This window comes from Engystomops pustulosus, chromosome 5, assembly GCF_040894005.1.
Source record: "Engystomops pustulosus chromosome 5, aEngPut4.maternal, whole genome shotgun sequence".
Lineage (NCBI taxonomy): Eukaryota > Metazoa > Chordata > Amphibia > Anura > Leptodactylidae > Engystomops > Engystomops pustulosus.
The window spans coordinates 49,955,443-49,981,764 of NC_092415.1; the positions used below are offsets into that span (position 1 = coordinate 49,955,443).

At 43.4% G+C, this 26,322-nt stretch overlaps 1 protein-coding gene across 2 annotated transcripts in view; it reads left to right on the top strand.

The window, feature by feature from the left end:
- RB1CC1 (RB1 inducible coiled-coil 1) overlaps positions 1–26,322 on the top strand; it is a 92,040-nt gene that overhangs the window by 9,415 nt on the left and 56,303 nt on the right. For both annotated transcript variants that reach the window (XM_072151918.1, XM_072151919.1), the window contains exons 2-6: positions 3,897–4,026; positions 18,325–18,451; positions 19,011–19,181; positions 20,141–20,343; positions 21,912–22,311. In XM_072151918.1, coding sequence (XP_072008019.1) covers positions 3,956–4,026; positions 18,325–18,451; positions 19,011–19,181; positions 20,141–20,343; positions 21,912–22,311 — 972 coding nt within the window. In that variant the 5' untranslated portion in view covers positions 3,897–3,955. The remainder of the gene's footprint in view (positions 1–3,896; positions 4,027–18,324; positions 18,452–19,010; positions 19,182–20,140; positions 20,344–21,911; positions 22,312–26,322) is intronic.

A 26,322-nucleotide genomic window follows, 5' to 3' on the forward strand; every position in this document is an offset into this window, starting at 1 on the left:
TCCGGTTCAGTCACAAATACAGTCATTCAAACGGATGGTCATATTTTCAATTGAAAACAATGCGGCCGTGTGCCGAACGTGAAAATAACATTGCGGGCTGTTACCAGTGAGAGGCGGGAAGGTGCGCCGCAGCAATGAGTAAAGAGGCTGTGCTGAACGTCTGACTATTTTTTTCTCTATAATGGTTTAATATATTGCCTGACTTTATACTAATTTTGAGGGTTAAAATTATCAGACAGCTTTCACCCACCACTACATTTACGGTTCTGTTCAGCGGAAATTTCCCAACGTGTGTCTTTAGTGGCTACAGTGTTCTTGCTTCTGTATCTCACTTTCTGAAAAGTTTAGCTTTTATATCTGGCATATTAATAAATGTGATGTATAAACAGTTTCCTCATAATACAATGCAGCGTAGAGATGTATCTTCTCAGCCAAGCCTCTGGGGATGTGTCTGTCATGTCGACTGATTCCAGTAACAACCAGCAGAAATCTGGATGTCGCTATCGGCCATAATACATCCTGTAACTCAGGAGCTAGGTTACCCGTGCACATACACTACATAAATTGACGTTTACTACACATTCTTGATTTCATGGGATGCCCCTAATTTATGAATTGGTATATGCCTTACATGTGTGCGCCTGCTGGCACTGATTTGAGCTATAATCCGCACAAGTTTCTTGTTATTATAGTAAATATTCTGGGCCACAGGGGGCCAGACAACCCTTCTGAGAAGTCTCATCTACACCCTTGCCACATTTCACTGAAGTGGCACAAAACAGTAAAATAAATCAAAATTTACTTCTGCAAAAAAAAAGTCACCAGCTTTTCTACAAATATTACATAATGTATCTTATTAGAGCAAAGTGTTTTTCTGTCCACTTGTTTTGACTCCAATCAGCCTACATCCTCCTAATCTGCTTTTCACAGATCTCTACTGCATTCTGTCTTGCTGGCAGGAAGGACAGAAGCTCATTGAGGTGTTACAGAGACTTTCTGTAAAGTAGGCATCTTGGAAAAGTGAGGGTGTGGTGACACTTGGCGCTTGCATTGTGTTTACAAATACAATGCAGACGCCCACAGGCGGGGTCCAGCCCAATCACTTCTGCATTTTCAAGGAAACGCAAGCGATCTGGTGTTTTGCATGAACACAATGCAAAACACTCGGGGATAATACATCAACAGGCTTAGGTACCCTGAAGCATAAGTCGGGCAGTCGTTTGCAAGCTTTAAAAAAAACAAAGCTTCCATGGGGCAGGAATGCCCCATGCCGGCCCACTCCACCTGCAGCTATGCCCCTCTGAGCCCACATGGCATGGAGGTGGCGTAGTCACATAATAATTGCGAATTATTGCAGTGCCCAAGAATTTTCAATTATTTCACTGCAGTGTTAAATTATCCCCTGGGTGCTTGTTGCCAATCACAGGCGTTGTCCGCTGACGGCACACATGTACACTCACCGGCCACTTTATTAGGTACACCATGCTAGTAACGGGTTGGACCCCCTTTTGCCTTCAGAACTGCCTCAATTCTTCGTGGCATAGATTCAACAAGGTGCTGGAAGCATTCCTCAGAGATTTTGGTCCATATTGACATGATGGCATCACACAGTTGCTGCAGATTTGATGGCTGCACATCCATGATGCGAATCTCCCGTTCCACCACATCCCAAAGATGCTCTATTGGATTGAGATCTGGTGACTGTGGAGGCCATTTGAGTACAGTGACCTCATTGTCATGTTCAAGAAACCAGTCTGAGATGATTCCAGCTTTATGACATGGCGCATTATCCTGCTGAAAGTAGCCATCAGATGTTGGGTACATTGTGGTCATAAAGGGATGGACATGGTCAGCAACAATACTCAGGTAGGCTGTGGCGTTGCAACGATGCTCAATTGGTACCAAGGGGCCCAAAGAGTGCCAAGAAAATATTCCCCACACCATGATACCACCACCACCAGCCTGAACCGTTGATACAAGGCAGGATGGATCCATGCTTTCATGTTGTTGACGCCAAATTCTGACCCTACTATCCGAATGTCGCAGCAGAAATCGAGACTCAACAGACCAGGCAACGTTTTTCCAATCTTCTACTGTCCAATTTCGATGAGCTTGTGCAAATTGTAGCCTCAGTTTCCTGTTCTTAGCTGAAAGGAGTGGCACCCGGTGTGGTCTTCTGCTGCTGTAGCCCATCTGCCTCAAAGTTCGACGTACTGTGCGTTCAGAGATGCTCTTCTGCCTTCCTTGGTTGTAACGGGTGGCGATTTGAGTCACTGTTGCCTTTCTATCAGCTCGAACCATTCTGCCCATTCTTCTTTGACCTCTGGCATCAACAAGGCATTTCCGCCCACAGAACTGCCGCTCACTGGATGTTTTTTCTTTTTTGGACCATTCTCTGTAAACCCTAGAGATGGTTGTGCGTGAAAATCCCAGTAGATCAGCAGTTTCTGAAATACTCAGACCAGCCCTTCTGGCACCAACAACCATGCCACGTTCAAAGGCACTCAAATCACCTTTCTTCCCCATACTGATGCTCGGTTTGAACTGCAGGAGATTGTCTTGACCATGTCTACATGCCTGAATGCACTGAGTTGCCGCCTTGTGATTGGCTGATTAGAAATTAAGTGTTAACGAGCAGTTGGACAGGTGTACCTAATAAAGTGGCAGGTGAGTGTATATGTGGGGTTATTTATTTTTGTGTAGTGAATTTGCAGACTTTTTTCTTTTTGTCACTTTTTAGGTGCATTTTAAAACATCTATGGAAGGAAGTATGGGTCAGCTGTACCTCGATCTGAGTCTAAAAAGTTTCTAATTTGGGGAAGAAGGCGCACATCAAAGAAAACCTCTGTTTTGAAAAGATACATTAAATAAAGCAAGTGGTACACCCATCAGCAAACTTTTTCACATCCTGGCATCAGACCAAAAAATGTGCAAATACTGCCAAAAGGTGCCAAAATTAAAAAGAAAATTGTGCAGAAAGATTATAGACAAGTCAAAATAAAGATAGTAATAATTCCTTTTATTTATATAGGGCACATTATACAGCGCTGCACAGAGCTTGCCAGATCAGTCTGTGTCCCCATGGGGCTCACAATCTAATCAACCTACCAGTATGTTTTTGGAGTGTGGGAGGAAACCGGAGGACACGGAGGAAACCCACACAAACGCATACATGTCCCCAATGTGTCACATTCTGCTAATGGTGTTTCCTTAGTTTTTCATTCTGTATCCAGAAATGGATAGAGGCAGATTTACTGTGCTATGAGTTATAGGACAGTAAGCGGGAGTCAGACTCCACAGTCGTCTTCTGCGCCAGATAATGGAGTGGTTAGGACTTCACACCTGCTATAACTTGGTCTAGTTGACGTCACAATTTTCTGGCTGAATTTTCTACCCTCCAGGTTAGGCCACAACCATTTTCTCTAGGTCATGTTATAGCAGGACCACCCATTTGTTTCATTTGGATGTCAACTTTTTTGACCCTTTTTACCCTTGGGGGATAAGCAGCCATGAGAGATGCCTCACCCTGTGTTGAAAATGAAAGCACGCTCATGTATGATGGGTCAGGTCAGGCATTCAGCTGATGCTGTGTATTGTTATTGGTCAGCTCTTCTCCATGATTGAAAGCCTCCCCCCTTTTGGTCCTAGCCCCCTGCTTTTAGCTCTGTGCATTCACAATCCATTTGTAAGAGAGCAACCACTAAGTGCATGAGTAACGGGAACTATCTCTAGTCGTCTTAATATCTGCTTTGCACCAGTTTATGTTTATATAATCCAAAAGAGACATCACAGGAGCAGGGGGACAATGTTCACTGATAATCCGCCGTCATGTACATTAGTGGCCTCCTGCGAAACGACTTGCACCGTCTAATGTTTTCTTTTTGCTGTCTCCACAGTTTCTAAATGAGCACAACAAAGAGTAAAGAAGGGAGCAGAGGAACATAGAGCCGTCATCATGAAGCTGTACGTGTTTCTGGTGAACACGGGAATCACCCTCACATTTGACACCGAGCTTGCTGTTCAGACGTAAGACATTTTTCTTATAAAATATTGCTTATCTCTCCTTTCCTGTACAGGGTATGGCAGTGGTTTACTATTCATCACCATGACATAACCACCTCCTTCACTTATCTCTTTTATCTGTCTGCACTTACAGGAGATATTTCACTATCATTGTGTAATAGAAAACTGCACAATTTACTGGTATACTCAAAGGTGTTGGCTACTTTACCTTATTTTTTTTGGAATACAATACCATAGTACTTTATTGATCCCTGGGAGAGAAATTCTTTTTGTCTAATAGTGTTCAGGCATAATGTTACACAAAATTAAGAAAGACTTGGGTACAGTTAGGTTACATTATTTTTATTTCGTTTGTTACTTAGTTACAACCTCAGAGCACATTTACAGTTACCCAATTACACACATTCACAGATACTATACACACTACAATAATAACAGTTACAATAGACACAAGCTAAACACTCATATGTCACCTACCGGGTGCAGGTGTAGCTAGCAAGTTGCTGTAGGTTTTTTTGGCACAGTGGGCACATATTGCTACCATGGTGCCCAGATGCTGACTACCAAAGAAGCAATTGGTACAGTGTTCACCCCGATTAGTGCTGGTTTCAGGTGCATCACTATTTGCTGCTAGGTTCCGGCGCTCTTTGAGTCCAGTCGAGCAACATGGTGCCGTGGTGGGGTGAAGCAGGATGCCTCCTACCTGCTGTAGGTGTACGTAGGATGGCTGGTATACATATACAACATTACAGGCCGGGGTACAGGTTGGGATGGCTGAAAATACATGTAGTCCTTGTGGGGCCTAGGGACCTGTTGGGAGTGCCAGCAGGGCGCTATATAGAGGGTCATCTTGCCGTGTATAAATATATGGTTTGGAGCCGAGTAGTCCATTAAGAAGTAGACCCCTTCCAGGACAAAGTGGTTTGGGGTGGTGACAATGGTGAATGGATCTATGTCTGATGGGCCGGTCTGTGGAGGTGTCTGTGTTGTGCCAACCTCAGGAGGCACTATTGCTGGATGGAGGCATCAGGCTGCAGTTTCCTAGCGTGTTAATGTGGATGATGCTCACTCTAGGCAATGTTTGATGGAGGTAGGAGGCATCAATGTCATTGTTGTGGTGCAGTGCCTTGGCTGAAGTTGGTTTACTATTGGTGTCCATTGTTGCACCTGATGGAGGGAGGATGTTGGTCAGCGCTTGTTTAATCTTCGGTACAGGCCTGACTTACAGCACAACTTGTGCCTGTGTGCCTGGAGTTGTGTACTACGCCGGCAGTGGGTGTCATGACATTGTGTCCCAAATCAGGAGTCTCCGGTAAGTAGACCTAGTAGGGAAGCTACATGGACTTGGTAGACAAGGGGAGGAAGAGAGGGTAAAATGCCGGAGCACAGGTACAGCCACCTACCACAGAGCCATCTGTGGGGTTGCACCACTTTCTTGATATGTAAATTCCCTGCTTCAGAAAAGTCTTTTACCTCATGACTAGAAGAAATGGGAGATAGAAGAGACAGAGGGGCGCACCGGTGGTGTATTACCCTCGTGATAGATGGTCAAAGTTTGATACTTCAGGCAACTCCCAAATGATGCTTCCTTAGATGGACCTTTATCTCCGCTGCCGCGTTCCTGGTCCTGCTGACTCCGCCTTGATGTGGATAAGCAGTTCCAAACGGATATTTTTTTTCTCCAGGATTGGAGTGGGTTTTTTTCTCGAACGCTTAAAGAATCATTTATTTCATTGAATGTGAAATAAAGTAAAATAATTAAAACAGAACAATGCGTTTATATACACCTTACTGTGTAAAGACTCTTATTCCCATGTGTCTGTGGGGTGTCTGGACTACGGCTGCCTCAGAAGGTTACCTCATGAGATGCCATTCCTGTCCATAAATGGCCGCAGATGGAGGGTCCTGTGATCTATAACTGTCCATTGCTTGTATTTATGAATACTAACAAAAGGTCCTGGAAAGTAGATTGGTTCCTGGACAGATACTGATCACGTGACCCTGTATCTGCAGCCATTTTATGGACAGGAATGTCCGGCTGATGAGGTAAAAGACTTTTCTGAAAAGGTAGGGTTATAAATCCATTGGATGTAAAGATATAAACTGTAAATATATACATTTCCAAACGATTGAAAAAAAAAAAGTTACCCATGTGGCTGCATTGATTGATTTCCACTGGATTGGGAATAATAATCCAATTAGTGGGGGTGCGGCTGCTGGGGTTCTGTTCTCACTGATTGATGAGGCACATGCCCGCCATTCACTTCCACTCCATTCAATACTACGGGAGAATCAGATATTGCTGAGCACAGCGCTCATTGACAGTAATGTGGAGTTCTCTGGGACTGTGTGGGTCCATTCTGATGTGGTACTGAGTGTCAATCGGACAATTTAAGTAATTATCACTTTTAGTAATCTGAAAAGTATCCTCACTGCATGTGGCCTTGGTTTTTGTTTGTGTGCAGCCCCTGTATTGTGCGCCCCCACTACTATTGACGCCTATTTTGGGTGAAAGGGAATTAAAACCACAGTTGCCACTCAGTGTTTCTATTTTTCAGACATGAGCTTGTGACATCAGTTTTATTAGCAAATCTTTCCAAATTATCCTTTTGCTCTTTTCACAGAACAGGATTTGTTTTCAGGAAACCGCCCAGTTCTTATTTTTTCCATTTTAGTGCTTGTGATTTAAGATATCCAGTTCTATGAGGAATACATTGTATGTCCTAAAACTGGCCATCTACAGGGGAAATTACTGATCAGATACCAGTATCGCCCAGTTCTTTAATAGATGTAGGTGTCCATCTCTGGATATGCACCCTCTAAGGGTTGTAGTAAATAAGAGGTGTATATACACAGTATGGAACCGGACATAACTACAGTAAGTAAATGTAACACTCATTAATAGGGTTCTCTGTTTGCTGTATGTGAATAGGTAGGTGTCCATGGAGAAGTAGACTTAAAGAAGACCTGTCACCCATAAAAAAGCTTACTCCTAGCGCTATCTCCGATGCAGCAGAGTTATACTGCTAGCTTTATCGGAACTCTCTGATAATGCTGGCAGACACTGCTGCAAAGTAAAATAGGAACGTCTGATCGCACTCAAAGCAGTCGGTGTATTCATGAGGGGGGCGGGACTAGGAGGCAGTGACTGCCGCATGAAGCTTGGCAGTCACCGCTGGCCTATGGAGTGGGAGGGTCGGTCCGGGGAAGAGGCAGCGCCTCCGACATTCCTATTGTACTTTGCAGAGAGTTCCGATAAAGCTAGCAGTGTAACATGGCGCTAGGACCTGCTTACTTCAGGGGACTGATTTTTAGACATTTTTTTTATCTTTATTAACAAAATATTAACTTTGTAAAAGTTCTGGAGGTGCTCAGGCTGACGGCACACGAGCACCTCTCTGCTTCCCGGCTTTTAATTTATGGCTCATGGCCAGGGAACTAGGAGATAGCACACGCTGGGGGGCGTGCATAAATGAAAAGCAGAAGCCGAGATGCGCGGTCTGCTTGAGCTCCTCTAGCACTTTTATAAAGTTAATATTTCGTTAATTAAAATGCAAGAAAACATCTAAAAAAACGCCCCCCCCATCCCTTAGACCAGGGGTCTCAAACTCGCGGCCCGCGGGACAACATTTTGCGGCCCCCACCTGGAAAAGCACCGCCCGCCGTGTATTCACGGCGGCGGTCGGGTGGCGCTGCATGGAGAGGGCTCACGGGCTGAGCCCTCTCCATAGCCGGTAAGTCTTTGCTGCATATTGCAGCAAAGGCTTACTGGTAACACACGCGATCGGTGCTAGCACCGATCGCGGGTGTTTTTACAGCGTGGGCTGCCGGCAAAGCTGCCGACAGCCTCAAACAGATAGCGGCGCATGGGCGCCACCATCTTACCTGGGATCGCCGCTCCCCGTGACGTCATCGGGGGGCGGCGATCCGTCTCCATGGTAGCCTCGGGTCTTCCGAAGACCCGAGGCTATTTCGTTTTAACCCCTTCATTACAATGTGCTGATAGCACATTGTAATGAATGAGGAGGAAAATCCCCTTATACTGCCATACTGTAGTATGGCAGTATATGGTAGGATCGATCAGACAACCTAGGGTTAAAGAACCCTAGGGAGTCTGAAAAATAGTATAAATAAAAATAAAAAAAAGTTTTTTAAAAAAAAATTAGAATAAAAAAAAATTAAATTTCAAATCACCCCCCTTTCCCTAGAACTGACATAAATATAAATAAACAGTAAAAATCATAAACACATTAGGTATCGACGCGTCCGAAAATGCCCGATCTATCAAAATATAATAACGTTTTTTACAATGCGTTTTACCCCGTTACGGAAAATAGCGCCCAAAGTCGAAAATGGCACTTTTTTGCCATTTTGAAAAATATAAAAAAATCTATAAAAAGTGATCAAAAGGTCGTACAGTCCTAAAAATGATATCATTGAACATATTATCAAATTTCGCACTGAGCCCCTGACTGGGCTCAGTGCGGTAGGAGCTTGGGACCCCTCGGTGCACAGGACGCGTTCATAGAGAAAACACGTCTCCCAGCTCGGGGCTTTCCTTGCGCTGGGAGACGCCATGACATTTGAATCTGAATAATGATATTTTGTAAGCGCATTTTGTGTGGAAAACTTGATGCGGCCCAGCCTTACCCAGAATCTACCTCCAGCGGCCCCCAGGTAAATTGAGTTTGAGACCCCTGCCCTAGACTGAACGAGCAGTCTTATTACGACACTTTATCACCAGTAATCTAATGATAGATGTCCTTTAAACACAGCTTCATGTTTTTGATACTTCAGACAGTTTATTACTAGAAATATTTGATACTAAGATCGATGCATATAGCAGTCTCAGAGTTGGTGACTTGGCGCTACAGGTGCACTACTTATCCACACTGGGGTTAGAGACCTGAATCCCTCCACCCAGCAGGAGGCGTCATCTCTGAAAAGTGGAGATGGCTGAATGTCACATCACAACATAGAGACACTTATTGTACTGTAAGTACTCTACATTGCAATTGATTATTATATATCATAAAAGTAACCTGTTATAACCATGTCTTTATTGTCCACATATCCCATGATAACTGCCTGGATATGCCTTAATCCTTGCACTATGTTCCCCATGTGACTGGGAGTGTACACAAGAATAGGGTGACGGCTTGCTGAGATTTTGGTTAAAAATAGGGGATTCCGGTTTTGATTCCGGTTATGATGTTTAGGGACAATTTTACTTTTAGACAATGGAAGGAGTTTATTTCTTATGGGTAGGGGTATCATTTAGCCAGTGAAAATTGTGATAATATAATGAGTATCTATCGTATCCCAAATTCTGCTGCTGTGATAACTTAAAGAGAGGCAGAGAATAGAGCTTTGTTGTCTAGCCAGCGGCACACAGAAATAGGTGAAAAGCAGACAAGGCTGCACTAAATGCAATACATTTTAATGGATCAGTACCCAAGGCCAGTATTTTAACGGAACATGTGACCCATCTGTTAAATGGAACCTGACATTGAAATTAAATAAAAATAAAAATATGATTAAAAAGAATTGTCCTTATCCCTAAATGGTTCCTTTCCATGGCTGCAATGTTATAACATGAGTTTGTAAACTTATATACAACTCACCTAATGTGAGTCCATAGGAATTAATGGAGACCTGCATATTACATTTTACTTGCATTGCCCTGCCTCCCTGTTCCTGATTGACAGGTCTCAGTGCTAGGTAATTCTGCTGTATGGAACTAGTACTCTGGGATCATCTGCCAATATTCAACTACAGCTATATACAGCTCTGTGTACCTATGCTCCTTCAAATGTTTTACACAGTGTCTGGCTGGAAGATTAAGAGAGAATTCTGTTACATCATAGCGCACTTATTATGTGACCGGGTTATGTCATCTAAGGTCCTTTATTTAAAATATACTTCATGTATGTATCTGATCACATGAAATATCACAGCATGCCCTCCTTGAAGCATGTGGAAGAGTATAAGTCCATGGAGGCATGCTGTAATTTCATGTGAAAATGCATACATGGGGTAGATTTAGCAAATGTTAGGCAAAGGACCTTAGATGACATCACCCTGATCACATGAATTTAAACTCTGAATGAGAAGGCATATGGTTTGGGGAGGAGTAGATGAAAGGGGCCAGACGAGCAGTAAACACCCCCTTCTGAAGTTAGGCAAGATAACATAGAGTTTATTTTATAGGGATGTGAGGGAAAAGTTTTTAACTAAAGAAGGGTGCCTTTTAGGTTAATAGGACTCTATGAGAATCTTTCACTAGCTGTATTTGTGAAAAATGTTGTGACAAATTCCTAAGAGGCATAACATGTCAGAACCTTTTACGTGGATCACTCGTAAACTATAGTTTATGAGGATCAGTGAAAAACTAAGGTCAGACTGAAACGAATTGGCTTTAAAAACAGGCATTCATGTCACAGCTGATTTTGGCCACCCCTTTCACACATCTCTTTTGCGTTTTGAAACACAATTAAAGAGAACCTTTTATTTATATTTACCCACACTTACTAAACATATCTTGGAAACCTGCTATTTTACAGCAGTACAACTATCCCTATATTGTTATTCCCCATGCATCAAAAGTTCCACAGTAAATTTGTAAAGTTGGTCACCATATATACAAATGGCCCCATGTGAGTCCATCGCCTTTCCTCTGAACTATGTCTGACATATTTATGTCCTTCACGCTCAGTTACACCCACAGCTCCTTGCTGAATTGAATTCATGAGGGCAGGGTGAGCTGATTTCTCTTTAGTCAGTTACATACAGGCAATGGGGAAGATTTATCAGTAGTGTCTCAGAGCAAAACTATTCTAGTTGCTCATTGCAACCAGCTCAGCTTACACTTTCCCATAGCAACTTCAAAAATTAACACTGATCTCTGATTGGTAACTATAAATGTACTAAAACGGTTTTGCTCCCAGGCGTTTCTGATAAATCTCCCCCAATGTCTCATACACCCTTCCCTCAGGAATTCTCTCTGGTGAGTTACACAGCCATTAGTACTAACAATGCAGCTGCACGCATATGCATACAGTGGAGGGAGTGTAGTAACATATAACATATGATTTCAATATATATTCCCCTAGGTTTTTTTATCATACTCCACTGTTATAGTAAGCTCCTACATGTACATCAGGTTTTGTGTTTATCGAAGCCAACCACATCTACAAAAAAGCCATCCCGACCAAAAAATGCAAAGTACAATTATGTCTTTATTACAAATCAAATGACAAACAATTTAAAAACAGAAAGAACAAGCTGGTCACATAGAAGGGGTGGCGAAAACACTACACAAAATCAGACAAATCTTGCAGGGTGATATATGGGAATAGGTGCTACCCTCCTAAAGGAGGTGTGCCTGGAGAGATATACTATAGGTCCAAAAGGAGAAATGGTCCTGGAATCAATATACAGGGGCAGATTTATCAAGTGTCTGAATGTCAGAATATTTCTAGTTGCCCATGGCAACCAATCACAGCTCCCCTTTAAACTATTCATAAGCACTGGTAGAATGAAAGCTGAGCTATGATTGGTTGCCATGGGCAACTGGAAATATTCTGACTTTCAGACACTTGATAAATCTGCCCCACAATGTTTAAAGTGCATAGTGCCTGTACATCCAAAAGGGGGCATATCTTACTCTAAAAGCACACAGATTCATTGTAGCTTATCATGAAAGAAATGAGACAGCTATGTTACATATCTTACTCTAAGAGCAAACAAATATATTAAACCTATCATGAAAGCAGTAAAGCAACCGTATTGCACGTACCCATTGTAGTTAGTTCACCTGCCGTCTGACACAGCAGAGCAGAGCTGAGAGCTGAGAGTTCACGGTGCTGAAGAAAAATCATGCTCATTATCAATCAGGAAGCTGGTGGGGGCCGCTGAGCTGGTGGGGGCCGCTGAGCTGGTGGGGGCCGCTGAGCTGGTGGGGGCCGCTGAGCTGGTGGGGGCCGCTGAGCCTTGTATATGCATAGAAGGTCATCTTTACAAATGGACTGTGGAACTTTACAGGCATTGGGAGGAACAATATTGGGATAGTTGTATAGCTGTGTTTAGTTAGTGTGAGTAATCTTAACAGACCAGTTCCCTTTAAATGTGACAGGAGGGGCTTGGACCGACAGGCATAAATGCATCCACAGAGACGCATGTGATCGGTAAGAAGCAGCATATGTTTCATATTGTTAACATGCAAGCCTGCGACATGTGAACACTGCTTTAGGGCACAACCACATTTAGCTATCTGCAGGTTGCTGTACCTCCTACCCCTGATATTTCCCTTGGTAATATTTCTACCACAAGGGGGATGTCGGCTCTATTCACATTTTCTGAAAGTTTCGGGTTCTGACTTTTCTGGAATCTGAAACTTCCCCTAGCTGAACTATCTCTTTTAACTTTATGTCTGTAAAAAATCATGTGAATTTTAAAGATGTGAATAATTGCAGCCCAGTCATTAGAGCGCTGTGTGACCTCATCATACATGTGCGCCCTGCATTCCTATCAGCCACATTCCGGATCCTGGCAGACAGCGGGTGCTCCATGTGTATTGCTGGAGCTCCAGCTCATTACAGAGACAACATAATGTAGCTTTACTGAAAAGAACATTTCAGGAGGAAATTAAAAATACTTTGTGCCGCTTGTTCTTTAATAGACTCCAGCAGCGCTTGTGAGCTTTCCTAATGTCGGCAGCGGGGACGGGAGTATTGAATTAAGGTTAATACTGGTGGTCCTGACCTCCTGAATTTCAGACAAATTGGAAGTTCAGATATTGGATTTTACTCTATTGTCATATTGCTTTCATTAGTCTAACCTGACTGTCTGCATTCATTTAGTCAGACAGACACAAGCTCCCAAATGTGCTGCATCATATGTGGTATTGATAGCTCGGACGTCAAGCAGGTAAGTGTGTGTCTAAGCTTTGTGTCATAGGGTTCTCTGTAGGACCCACATAGTCCATGCGAAACCATGTTATATAACGGGACAAACTGCTCCTGATCTACTTATTTTTGCCAGATAAAATAAAAAAAGAAGAAAGCTGCTCCTTGTGGTGCAGATTGTATGGTTCTTCAGGCGGTGCAGGTGGAAAATTGCTGACCTATTAAAGGACATCTACCACAAGGTAGCATACTTACATGCTGGTGTGTCTCCCTCCTGCCAGGATCTGCTCTTCCTTAAGCCCTTGGTTTTATGAAAAAAGTTTTAATGTTTTAATTTTAATTATGCAAATTAGCCCCAGACTTAATAGATGTCAATGAAGCCTAGAGCCCCTCAGGGTTATATGCATAATTTTTAAAACTTTTTTTTTTTTATCTTAAAAACAAGGACTTGCTTACGGAAATTGCTGAGCACTGCCCTCGACGATCACCGTCGGCTCCATAGAGATTAATGGAGCAGAACGGTCATGTGCTGCCGTCTACTCCATTAGTCTGACGGAGCAACAAGGGCTCAATACTGAGACACCCACTCATCAGCAAGTTAGGCCCTATGGAAAGCCCTTTTGTGGGAAACCCCTTTAATGATAAATCTGGACTAGTAAAAAACTGTCTTAATGTAGTTTTCACCTCTTCTTAATTTGGAGAAAACTGTGACAAAATTCTGGCACATTTGGATCATTTTGGCACACAATCTTTTCACCCTTGGACCCACTTTCCCTTTTGTCGTAAAAGTGTCTAAATATTGTCTTAAATCATTGAGGAAGGCATGTAATACATATCATTTTGTGGTGAAATGACAAAGAATTCCGTCAAAAACAGATTGTTACAAACAATGGGGCTCATTTATCAATTATTTATTATGTGTTTATATCCCTTCTGTGCAGCTTCTCACTAGCTCCTGATTAGACACCCTCTTACTTCTGTTTCTTTCTCTATGCTTTATCATCAATCCCATGATTCCTCAGCACATTACATGGAGAGATGCGCTTGTAAATAATCCCTGATGATATAATGATTTAAACCCTGACCTTGCGCTGCGCTAAACACATCAGGGGGCTGTGGTCATCCCTGGCATGCAATTACACATCCAGTGGACAGGTGTGGTGCTGTTTGTAGTAAAAAACTCGGGCAACCCTTTATGGGTGTCATCACATGCAGTGCTTGCAATGTGTTTAGAAACGCAATGGAAGAGCTGGGACGGTGCTCGGGCCGATCGCATGAAGTGAAACCTGTTTCATCGGCAACAAGCACCCAGCGTTTTGCATGTATACAGTGGGGCAGATTCGCGATGCAGCTTTGGGTTCTCCGACGCTGATTCGTGTCTTCCGGCGATTCACTAAGGTAGTGCACCCGATGTCCACCAGGTGTTGCTGCTGCGCTGAAGTCCGCCGGAGTTCACCAAGCCAGGCTGGGTGCAGGCAAGGGCGTGTCAAGCGACACATTTTTTTTTTTTTTTAATACAGCCATTTTTCCGAATTCGTCGGGTTTTCTTACGGCCACGACCCCAATTTCCGTCGCGTGCATGCCGGCGCTGATGCGCCACAATCCGATCGCGTGCACCAAAAACCCGGGCCAATTTGGGGAAAAACGGTAATATTCGGGAAACACGCCGGAAAAGCGCGATTCGGGCCCTTAGTAAATGACCCCCAGTGTTTCTAGGTGCCAGGGTTCAGGAGATAAAGGTGTTGCTGTCAGCTGAAGGCAGAATATAGAAGAAGCTGCAGGAAAGTCTTTGCTTATAGTTTGCAGAATTGCAGAAGTACATGCACCCTCTGCATCTGTAGCTGAATCTGGGGAAAGGATGACGGAATAATACTATACATATATATAACGTAATGTATAACTACTTATTAATAAAACTTTGATAATGAAAAAAATAAGCTTATTTTTTCACATTTGTAGTCCATTATCAACTGATTTTCTAAAGAAAAAAATGTCATTAATCAAACTATCCCATCAAGTCTCACATGTCATGAAAAAACTAAGTATAACTGTGAAGAAATGTAAAGCTTTTCCCAAGATTCTCATTTGAAGAAGCGCTTAACAGAACTGCAAACGTTGACCTGGACATTCAGGCATCAATGACAATAGGTCATGAAGGGGTTAAATAAAGGAGTAAAGATTTTGAATATGTTATGTATTAGGTTTACAATGAAGTTTTGCAGTCTTCAGATGGAAAGTAACTTCTTGGATTTGCTCAGTGGTTGCTTGTAGCCTGGAATACGGGATGGGACAGATGTCTCCTGTCCCCATTTTTAGCTCACATGCGATTCCATAGTCTTGTAACGAAACTTCGAAGTGCTGGATAGTACAAGGTGAGGAGCAAGTTGAAGCCAGTAAATGTATATGATCGCTTTTCCCCTAAATACGGATGATACATACAGTAACTCTGTAGTGTATACGTCTCTGTAGTGCATGCTTCTCTGTAGCGCGTGCGTCTCTGTAGCGCGTGCGTCTCTGTAGCGCGTGCGTCTCTGTAGCGCGTGCGTCTCTGTAGCGCGTGCGCCTCTGTAGCGCGTGCGCCTCTGTAGCGCGTGCGTCTCTGTAGTGTATTCGCCTCTGTAGCGCGTGCGTCTCTGTAGCGCGTGCGTCTCTGTAGCGCGTGCGTCTCTGTAGCGCGTGCGCCTCTGTAGCGCGTGCGCCTCTGTAGCGCGTGCGTCTCTGTAGTGTATTCGCCTCTGTAGCGCGTGCGCCTCTGTAGCGCGTGCGCCTCTGTAGCGCGTGCGCCTCTGTAGCGCGTGCGTCTCTGTAGTGTATTCGCCTCTGTAGCGCGTGCGTCTCTGTAGTGTATTCGCCTCTGTAGCGCGTGCGTCTCTGTAGCGCGTGCGTCTCTGTAGCGCGTGCGCCTCTGTAGCGCGTGCGTCTCTGTAGTGTATTCGCCTCTGTAGCGCGTGCGTCTCTGTAGTGTATTCGCCTCTGTAGCGCGTGCGTCTCTGTAGTGTATTCGCCTCTGTGGCGCATGCGCCTCTGTAGCGCGTGCGCCTCTGTAGCGTATTCGCCTCTGTAGCGCGTGCGTCTCTGTAGTGTATTCGCCTCTGTAGCGCGTGCGTCTCTGTAGTGTATTCGCCTCTGTGGCGCATGCGCCTCTGTAGCGCGTGCGCCTCTGTAGCGTATTCGCCTCTGTAGCGCGTGCGTCTCTGTAGCGCGTGCGTCTCTGTAGTGTATATTATGTGGGAGGTCCTGCTGTCAGCCGGCTGTGCTGTGATCTTTAATCTCTCTGCTGCTTTGTGCATTTAATTTTATTAAAGGATTGCTTTTACATCAAATAGCTTGGTTTAGAGGGGTGATGGGTTAATGATTGACTACCCAAATAGTACCCCATAGGGATTATCATTATTCTTTAACACTATGAGCTGGGGAAAACTGCTAGGAGCTGCTTCTGATGTGTGATTAGGGAAACACGTCTGCTTTCTTCTACATGGAAGATGCCTGATAGTACTTAGTGCAGATCGATAGAAGGAACGCTACCACTAGAAGTGAGAGATGAAACAAGTCGCTTACTATTCTCTGTGATCTGCATTTCTAGCTGTCGGCTCACATTCAGGCCATAGAAACCAGAACCGCGTGTGTGATCCAATAGAAAAGCTTTTGTCTATCCTGTGAATTAATATGTAGCACATGGACATAAACAACATGGGTGTGCAGGGGGCTCACTGCGCTTATAGCGCCACCTACAGTTGGCATTGGACTCAAAAGATGACATAAGTCATTGACCAAACCTGCGATGCCCATCGGTTGACAGAGCAGGGAATGAGAAGAGCGAGGGTTTATACTATACCTTCAGTCATAAGGTATGAAGTATTATTAGTACAGGCAGTCCCCGGGTTACATACAAGATAGGGTCTGTAGGTTTGTTCTTAAGTTGAGTTTGTATGTAAGTCGGAACTGTGTATTTTATCATTGTAATCCCAGACAGAACTTTTTTTGGTCTCTGTGACAATTGCATTTTAAAATTTTTGGGTTGTCATAAGAATCAATGTTAACACTAAAGCTTCATTACAGACACCAGTGATAACTGTTACAGCTGATCATTGTAGCCTAGGACTAAAGTACAATACATTACCAATATCCAGAGGTCCGTTTGTAACTAGGGGTCGTATGTAAGTCGAGTGTTCTGGAGTAGGGGACCGCCTGTAGTACATTGGTTGCTTTGATCTTGGTAGAATTACTTTATAGTTGTATTTTATCAGATTATACATTATTATACTTTGGCTGTCATAGATCTAGACTGAGAATCGACCACCCCGGTGTAGAGAATGAACAGCCCTGGTTTAAATCATCAATTTGTATCTTTCTGTTCTCTATTTGGAGTTTTTGGATGAGGTTATAAGGGAAATGAAATGCACCGCTATTTAATTTTGGGCATCGGGAGGCTGGCTGCATCTACAGTGACTACTTCATTCTCAGCACGACGCCAACAAACTTCTATTGTAGGTTATTTTAGCTGTTTAGTTTTATTCTGAGGCTAAAAATCGTTTTCCTGTTTCCGAGAGTCCAAAACTACGAAAGTGATGCCGCCCTGTTGTGCAGATCTGAGAGAACAGGATATGTCTTAAAGTGTACGGGGACGGGACATTTTACTTACCTGTATCCACCTCTTTTCTCTGAACTGTGCATAAAAAGGATGGATAACAGTGACATGACACTGGCCACTGCTGGGACACACCCCAAAAGAGAATGGTAACTCCTAGTTGTCAATTTGTTCATATATTTGCAGGTGCAATAACAAAGGAACAGTACAAAATACAGTTACTCTGCAATAGTTTCCTCGGAGAAATGTATTTATGTGGGAGGTTTTGCATGATGTAGATATGTCAGAAGAGGTGACATCCCATTTGGTTTTATAGGAAATCTATCATTAAAATCCATCATGATAAACCAGGGTCACCTACTGATAGATCCAGGCACTGTGACTGTGGTAATCTTATATTTGTTATCTATGGCCAGAAGGACTCCTGGGGTTATTACCGGAAACCCTCCTTGCTGCTGATTCACATGCTGTTACACTGTGCAGGAGCACTCCCCCCCCCCCCATGTGCTGAAACTTATGTGGCAGGGAGAGTTTATATCAGTCAGAGAGAGGGTGCTAAGGAATCGGAGGGGATGGGAAGCCAGTGTAACAACCTGTGAATCTGCAGCATGGAGGGGCACTGGCAACACCCCAGGCCATAAATAACAAATATACAAAGAATTCCACAGTCATGCTGCCTGAATCTTAGTAAGTGGCTCTTGTGGTTCCCAAGCATATTAGCGCCCCCATACATGACTACAGTGACATGCCCTGTTCATTATTGATTCTCAAAACCGACAATTTATTTGCCCTTCTGCCTTTACATAGGGTGACTGACCTAAAGCATGCTATCCAGACAAAGTACAAGATCGCTGTGCAGCACCAGATACTTGTGGTGAATGGGGGAGAATGTATGTCACCGGACAGGAGGGTGTGTAGCTACAGTGCTGGGACGGTAAGTGTTACTTTTTCTTTATATTTTACAAACTTCTGTGTGAATTTTCAAATTGAGAACAAAAAACCTCAATTACTATCCTGAGTATCTGTGGCATTTTCTTGTTTTCTGTTTTGCAGCAGTGTGTTTACACTTTACTGCAGCTGTTATATATTAGTTTCTATGTTTGGTGACCTTCTCTTACAGTGTATGGCACAATGGGGGACATTTATCATGATGATTCCCCACCTCTCCAGCGCTGCTGGATACATCCCAAGGCTCCGCCTCCTGATGTATCTGGCCGACGGCTGTGCCGGCAGACGATCTACGCCAGGTCCGTCCTGTCATACAATTATACTATAGGCTGCCAGGCACATGCCCCTACGCACCCACCTGGCGTGGAGATGACGCGGGAAATAATTGCAATTACTGGTGGTTCACAAACCATTGTGTATATTTAAGGGCCTATACACCAAAAAACTGTCGTACACACCCTGATAGATCTCCCCCTATGTTCCTATATAAGCCCTGGTATCTGCATATTTGTCATTCTATATTCTTGCTGGTCTTGCCCTCATAGGACACCAATCCAATATTCCTCTTCAATAAGGAGATGATTTTATGTGAACGGCCTCCAGTGATTCCGAGGACAACGTTTTCTGCAGAGAATGAAATGGAATTAAAAGTTGAGGAGTCGCTTATGATGCCCGCTGTATTTCACACCGTCGCCTCCAGGACACAGCTTGCAGTGGTGAGAAATGTTCACTTTGTCTCATAGGCCGTACATACGCCCCGCGTAGATGGCAATGGGCGCACAAAGCGATACGGTGCAACACACGTGCAGGGAAAAGATAGGACATGTCATATCTTTCCCTGTGCTACAGCACCGTGCCCCATGCATCGCTATAGAGAGGTGCATCGCGGTGAGTGTATGCCCGCCCGGCTACGGCCCGGCATACATTTGTGTGCATGCAGACTGAGACTTTATTTGAAATTCACAGAGGAGCGCAAGATACAGTGTCCGTTAATGTATGTATAATTTGGTATATAGTTACCGTGTTACTGTAGTTTCTGTAGTTACTGATGTTACTGTAAATAAAATGTGATGTTGATTATTGTTCGTTAATGTGTAGCTGTCAAGTGTGTTTTTTCGGAGCACCCTGTTTCAGAGGTCACCACCCAAAGCCTATCCCTAAGGAGCGCCAAACTGTAATGATATTTTAAGGATATTTTAAAGATACTTCAAGGCAGAGGGGACTCCTTGCCTCATTTTTCACTATGTAGAGTCTTGTAGAGTGGTCTATTGGGCCAACAGATAGGAAATACTGGAGAAAAACTGACGTACTCCATATTTTTTCCTCTCGCTCGTGGTTCGGTATGGTACAGTGGACAGTACAACCATTTAAATGGATGTCCGTATTGCTCATTGAAATGTGGTCTTATGCTACCTGTATGACAACAGTACTGTATGGGTAGCACACAGCCATTTTCATACATTGGTGTGAAGGAGGCCTAAAAAGAGAAAAATGGCTAAACATTGATTTTGTCCGGTTATAGAGGAATTTACTATTTCTAATATAAGTATTTTGGAATCCCTATGTTATTATGTATATGGATTATACACGGCTTTACTCTTACACTGCTCTCTATGTAGGACATTGAGCAAGTGTTAATTAAAGATTCTTATCTATTTTTTTCATCTTTCAACAGGAAATGTATGAAGTAGCCAAGAAGCTTTGTTCCTTTTGTGAAGGTCTGGTTCATGACGAGCATCTACAGCATCAGGGCTGGGCTGCCATTATGGCCAACCTAGAAGATTGTACACATTCATACCAAAAGCTGCTTTTCAAGTTTGAAAATGCCTATTCCAAGTATCTGCAATCTGTGGATGATATCAAGGTGAAGTTAACAAAGTAAGTCAAGTATATAGTATGATTTATTTAATGCTACCCCCACTTTATATAATGATGGCATTCCTCTAGTTCAGCCTGTTATGTCTATTCCGTAGTTTCAAAGGAAATCTACCGTTACACTTGCGCTGTATTAACCGGCAGCGTTAATACGCTGGAGCAGAGCGGTGGGTTACAAGTGCTAACACTTGCTTCATTTACATAAGTATAAAACTTTTTATAACAAAACTCCCAATAAACTTGTACTGTAGTGTATCAGGCAGCGTTAATGGTTAATGCATCTTAGGTGTAATGCTGGATCTCCTTTAAGAGCAATTCCGTGATATTGGTGCAAATACTAACCAAATTGTACCAGTTTGAAAGTGTCCTGGAACCTTTTTCACGTTTGAGTATTTTAACAGATATAGCCTATTACAAGAGTGGAGTTTGCCCAGAATATGGGATGTGCCCATTGAGTACATTGGGAGAGTTATTTTGCTGGAAAATTTTCAGTAAATAATACTGGATTGTGCTGCAGGCTGTGTTCACACATTATAATGATATGCGATGTTAAAGGAAATCTACCATTAAAATGAAACACGATAAACCAGGAACACTTATAGATCCAGGCACTGTGACTGTGGTAATCTTGTTATATAAGTAAATGTAATGAGCCAGAAGGGCCCTGGTGGCTGTTACCAGAGCTCCTCTATGCTGTAGCTTCACAGGCTATGTTCTGTGCTCCAGGAGGGGATTGGTAACTCCCCCTCTAATTTGTATAATTTTGGAGGGAAGGAGGCCGTGTATAACAACTATAGGAAGATTACCAGAGCCACATCCTGGATCTATGATTAATAATAATTCTTAATATAGCGCACACAGATTCCGCAGCGCTGCAGAGTACTTGACAAATCGGTCCTTGTCCCCATGGGGCTCACGATCTAATCATCCTACCAGTATGTTTTGGAGTGTGGGAGGAAACCGGAGGACCCAGAGGAAACCCATGCAAACACAGAGAGAACATACAAACTCTTTACAGATGTTGACCTGGGTGGGACTTGATCCCAGGGTCACAGCGCCACAAGGCAGAAATGCTACTCTCTCAGCCACCGTGTCGCCCATTAAGTGCCCTTAGTTTATCATGCTTGATTTTGATGGTAGATTTCCTTTAAAGTGTTGTCGGCACAATAGTAACTTAATATTAGCAAAATATAGACACAAAATTTGAACACCTCTTCAAATTCTCAGAGAATTTTCCCTCTTCCATAGCAAGAGTAGAGATTGATGTGAATTCACAGCAAAAAAAAAAAAATGTGTAAATTCTGCAGAAATCAATATCTGTGTGAAAAGTATCTATGGTGTTTTAGTAACTTTGAAATCACAGCAGAATTGGTGCAAAACATGATGGGAGACATGGGGTGTTGGGGACCCCATGCTTCTTTTCACTTGTGAATGGGGCAGTAGAGCCGTGGTTGGGCTAAAAGGTTTCCTTGATCGTAGGACGACAAGTAACAAAACGTTTTATGACTTGGCTGTTCTGTATTATGTACACAATCCTGAAACATTAAACTCTGTCTGACTTCATTCTCTAGTTTAGGAACCGCTGTTTCCGTCATGGCCAAGATCCCGCTGCTAGAGTGTCTAACGCGGCACAGCTATAGGATGTGTTTGGATAGGTTGATGTCCACCACTGATATAGACGTTGATGAGCTGGAGGCTGAGAAGACAACCGACCTGGTGCAATATGAGGAAACAAAACTGAAAAATCCAGCTTTATTAGCTTCTCTTTCTACATCCGGGGAACGTGTATCACAGGAAATACCTGACAATCGTACGGAGCAGGATATTACAGAGTCTGTGGAGACCCCGGGGGAGCATATGGATGAGGATAGCCCACTATTCAACGTGTCACTGCTGGACTGGATAAACGTGCAGGATCGGCCCAACGATGTCGAGTCATTGGTCAGGAAATGTTTTGACTCTATGAGCAGAGTAAGTGGATCACATACTATACAATATCCGTAGATTTAATTGGAATGATGATCAACAAATGGCTTCAATGCATGGATTTTCTGTATTCACACTGAGTTCTATAAAGGTCCAGAAGTAGCAGATAATTTCCACTATGGATTTTACCACTGATCTGCTCCATGAATACAGAAAACTCTGCATTGCTTACATTCAGGCGCACACAAATTTCACGGCTACCATACAGCCCCATGTAATTCAATGGGCTCATACACACGACTGTAGATTCCACCAGTGTGTGAGCCGAATGAGCAACCTCAGAACACATGGGCCGCAAACAATATTGCAAATCTTTGTGTGCAGAAAGCCCCAGTTGCAGATGGTTGCAGGTTTTTTTAGCTGTGTATTGTAGAAAGTAAAATCCACTGTGAAAATATGTGGCATCACCAGAATTGGAGAAATATTTCCTATGCTCTTTACCTCCATGGGAAATGTGTATGTGAATGGCATAGTGAAATCGTATAAGACTATACTGCAGTATTTGCCGTATCAAGCATGATAAACCAGGTTCACTTACTTATAGATCCGGGCACCATGATTGCGGTCCAAGGTGTCATTTCTTCTAAAATCAACTTTTAAAATTATGCTATTGAGCCAATAGGGCTGTGGGGGATCCCTCCATGCTACCGCTGCACAGACTGTTACACTGTCTCACCTTCTCCCTCTGCTCCCTCAGTACTTCCCTACTCCCTCTGCTGGATGTCACTGCCCATTGGAGGTTTCAGTACCCAATGGGAAGGGGAATTGCTAAGGGAGCAGGTGGAGACGGTGTAGCAGCCTGTGAAGCTGCATCATAGTGGGGCTCTGGTGATGCTCATTAGAGTAATTTTAGAAGGAAGCCTGGATCTATGAGTAAGTGTCCCTGGTTAATCACATGGATTTTGATAGTAGATTTCCTATAAAGCATAATGATAACTTAATGTTCACACAATATAAACACAAAATTTGAACACTGCTTCATATTCTCAGAGAATTTTCCCATCTCCCATAACGAGAGTAGGGATCACTGTGCATCCACACCAGAAAATTGTCAATTCTGGTTTGATGCTGATGATACATTTCCTTTAGCATCAGCGGATTGTTTCCTCAGATTGAAAAGATGTATTAGAGAGGATGTCATCCTCCTGATGGGGTTCGCTGTGTTTTCCTCACAATAAGGCCTCCTGCACACGGCCAATGTTACGGGGGACTTTGGCTTCTATGGACCTTTGTATAATCCGACAACCCGAGAAGCAAAACTGTAATCAGGACCTATCGTTGCCAGTCTTTGTGGCACACAGTCCTGGTGTTTGAGGACAGTATGTGTGCAGGTAGTAACTTCTCCTGTGCACTGGTATAGACATTCAGCATTCATAGGACGTGATATGTCCTTCAGCTACATGTCTTTATGTTGCTCCAAGTTGTTACATTTTGTCGAATTTTGAATCTTGGCTTTTCACCGCACCTATTATTCCTGCTAGAAATATATGAATACATTGACATCTGGTTGTCACGTTTCCTTTGTTGGTAACACCCCGTTGTCCATATACTTCTATATTTGTAATGTTACAGAGCAGCGTCAGGCAGAGAGATAAGAACTAATGCTGGAGGATTGTTATGTCATGAGGAAAGGGTGATCTTGCACAGCGCCAATTGTTTTGGTCTCCGTTGGTCGTGGAATATAAACCAGACTAGTCGAACGTAAAATATCCTTGTGTACTGGGGATTAAGATACTTGAAATGGAAAATGTGTCTTTTCAGATACTAATATGTTTAGCCTCGGCCATACATATGTCAGCGCTCCTATCCTGTAGCCGATACAGCTGCATCGAGAGGCGGCTCAAAGGTTACGAAACTGAAAAGTGGAACTGTCTTCTGGTTGGAATTAGTGCCATAAATTTAACAGAATCCTATCAACATTTCAGAAAGTTTTGAGTGAAAGATGCCCCTTTCCTGGCAATATTTCACTGGAGAGAAGGAGGATTTGCGCACAAGAGTTTTAATTGATGCCTTGTGCTGAGAAGTCAGAGGGTTCATCTGCTCCGAGCGATGGCAGGGCTGATCCACGTATCAGGTGCCACGGCACTGGCGCGAGTCATGTAAATATATCATACAATGCTGAAACCTGCTGTGCGTGTTCTTCCAGACGTTCCTGGTGTCCCATCATCATGTGTCTTGCTGTTCTAGTGTCACAGCCAGATGACAAAGACCTGCTGTAATACATCACATAGGAGCACCCTTAAAGTTACAGGGACAGGTGATCAGATGGTGAGGGAACAAAATGAGGATACACCGACACTTCATGTCATGATGATAAAGATGTGGCATATCTCAATATGATCTGTCACATCTCTCAATATGCAGAGACTAATCATCTCTATTCCTCTATAATTCCTACCGGACAACTATGGGAAATATCTCGTTGTCCATATATATTCATTCATTCCTAGTAGTAATAGCAGATGGACGGCACATTGTAGACTTTTAAGACATTACTTTGCTACCATTTTGGGGACTGTACGACCCTTTTATCACTTTTTCTGAAATTTTTTATGAATTGCAAAATGGCAAAAAGTGGCATTTTTGGACGGTTCGCCGCTATTTTCTGTTACAGGGCGCCGATGTGTCCTTACAACATATGGCACAGACATATCCCACTGTGTGCTTATACCGAGGGATATATTCCCCGTATGCGAGGGGAGGAGTGTACACCAGCTTTAGCTGCTGCCAATTTACAATGCGTGTTTCCCCAGTATATGGAGAGTGACATCATCGGGTCCCCCCTCCTGATGAGTGACGTATGTGCTCAGCACATAAGCTGCATCCGCTCCCCATAGGCTTCTATTGCCTCCGCTGGGAATATCCGTCAGCAGGAGGTAGCAAGATGAAAAGACATAGGCTGCTACATCTTTCCAATCTGCCTTTTTCGCCGGATACAAAGTATAGTGGTCAGACCGAGGCAAAACCTGCTTCAGACTGGCAGTATGTGTCCATGTATACGCTCCGCATATATGTCAGCAGCTTTTCCGGTGTACGCGCTTAGCGTATACGAATAACGTAATGTGAACCCAGCCTAACTGTGTTACTGAAAGTGGTTACAGAGTGATTGTGGGTGGGAAGAACAAACCCCACGGGCAGGTTGTTCTGTCCACAACTTGTAGTTTTGTCTGGTTCTGCATAGAATCCGACGTGACTTATAGAAAACCCCTAATGATGTTAGCTGCAAAGATATTATTTCTCAGCTCGCACTCAAAATGCAAATAGTTTTTGTAATTTGGTTCCATCTGGAGCTGACTAATAAGCTTAACTACTGGCACCACATGAAAGTAGCGAGAAACCATCAATAAATAGGGCGGTTATTGCATAATGTGAGCGGGCACGGAGCACGGTAGGATCTAGTCTGTTTGTGTTGGAGACACCATGTAAGGTCACAGTAGGAGGTGGCAAGTCATGAAATGGATTATTCCCCTTCACTTAGGAAATCCAATTCTCTGGCGTCTCTGCCGTCTTTGATAAGCAGTTTCATCATAAGAGATTGGATTGTATTTTTCTAATATGTACATCTAATGGCAAGCTCAAGCAGAACGACCAGAACTAATAGCGGATCCTGAATATTCTGATACATGATTTGGTCATGGTTGATGTAGTTCAAACATTTCCCAAGCCTTCCCTCCAAGTGGCTCCCAAGCTACGCGGACCAGTTTTATTTCCTCTTTGCATCTTTTGATCTTCGTGGACGATGTTTTTCCCATAATTGGGGGAATTCTAATATCAGACGGGGCTGAGGGTACAGGGTTTGATTCATTAAGACTTCTGTGACTTTGTGTTGTCATCTCATGTTCTCCACTTGCGTGAGATGATGGTAAACAAGAAGCCGTAATGAGATAAAAGTACACGTTCTGTTACCTCGGGGTATGTTGTGTAAAATACTCATGAAATCTGTGTAATTGGCGCAATCTGAAGAAGTTCTGAACTTCTCTGGTTCACTACATGATC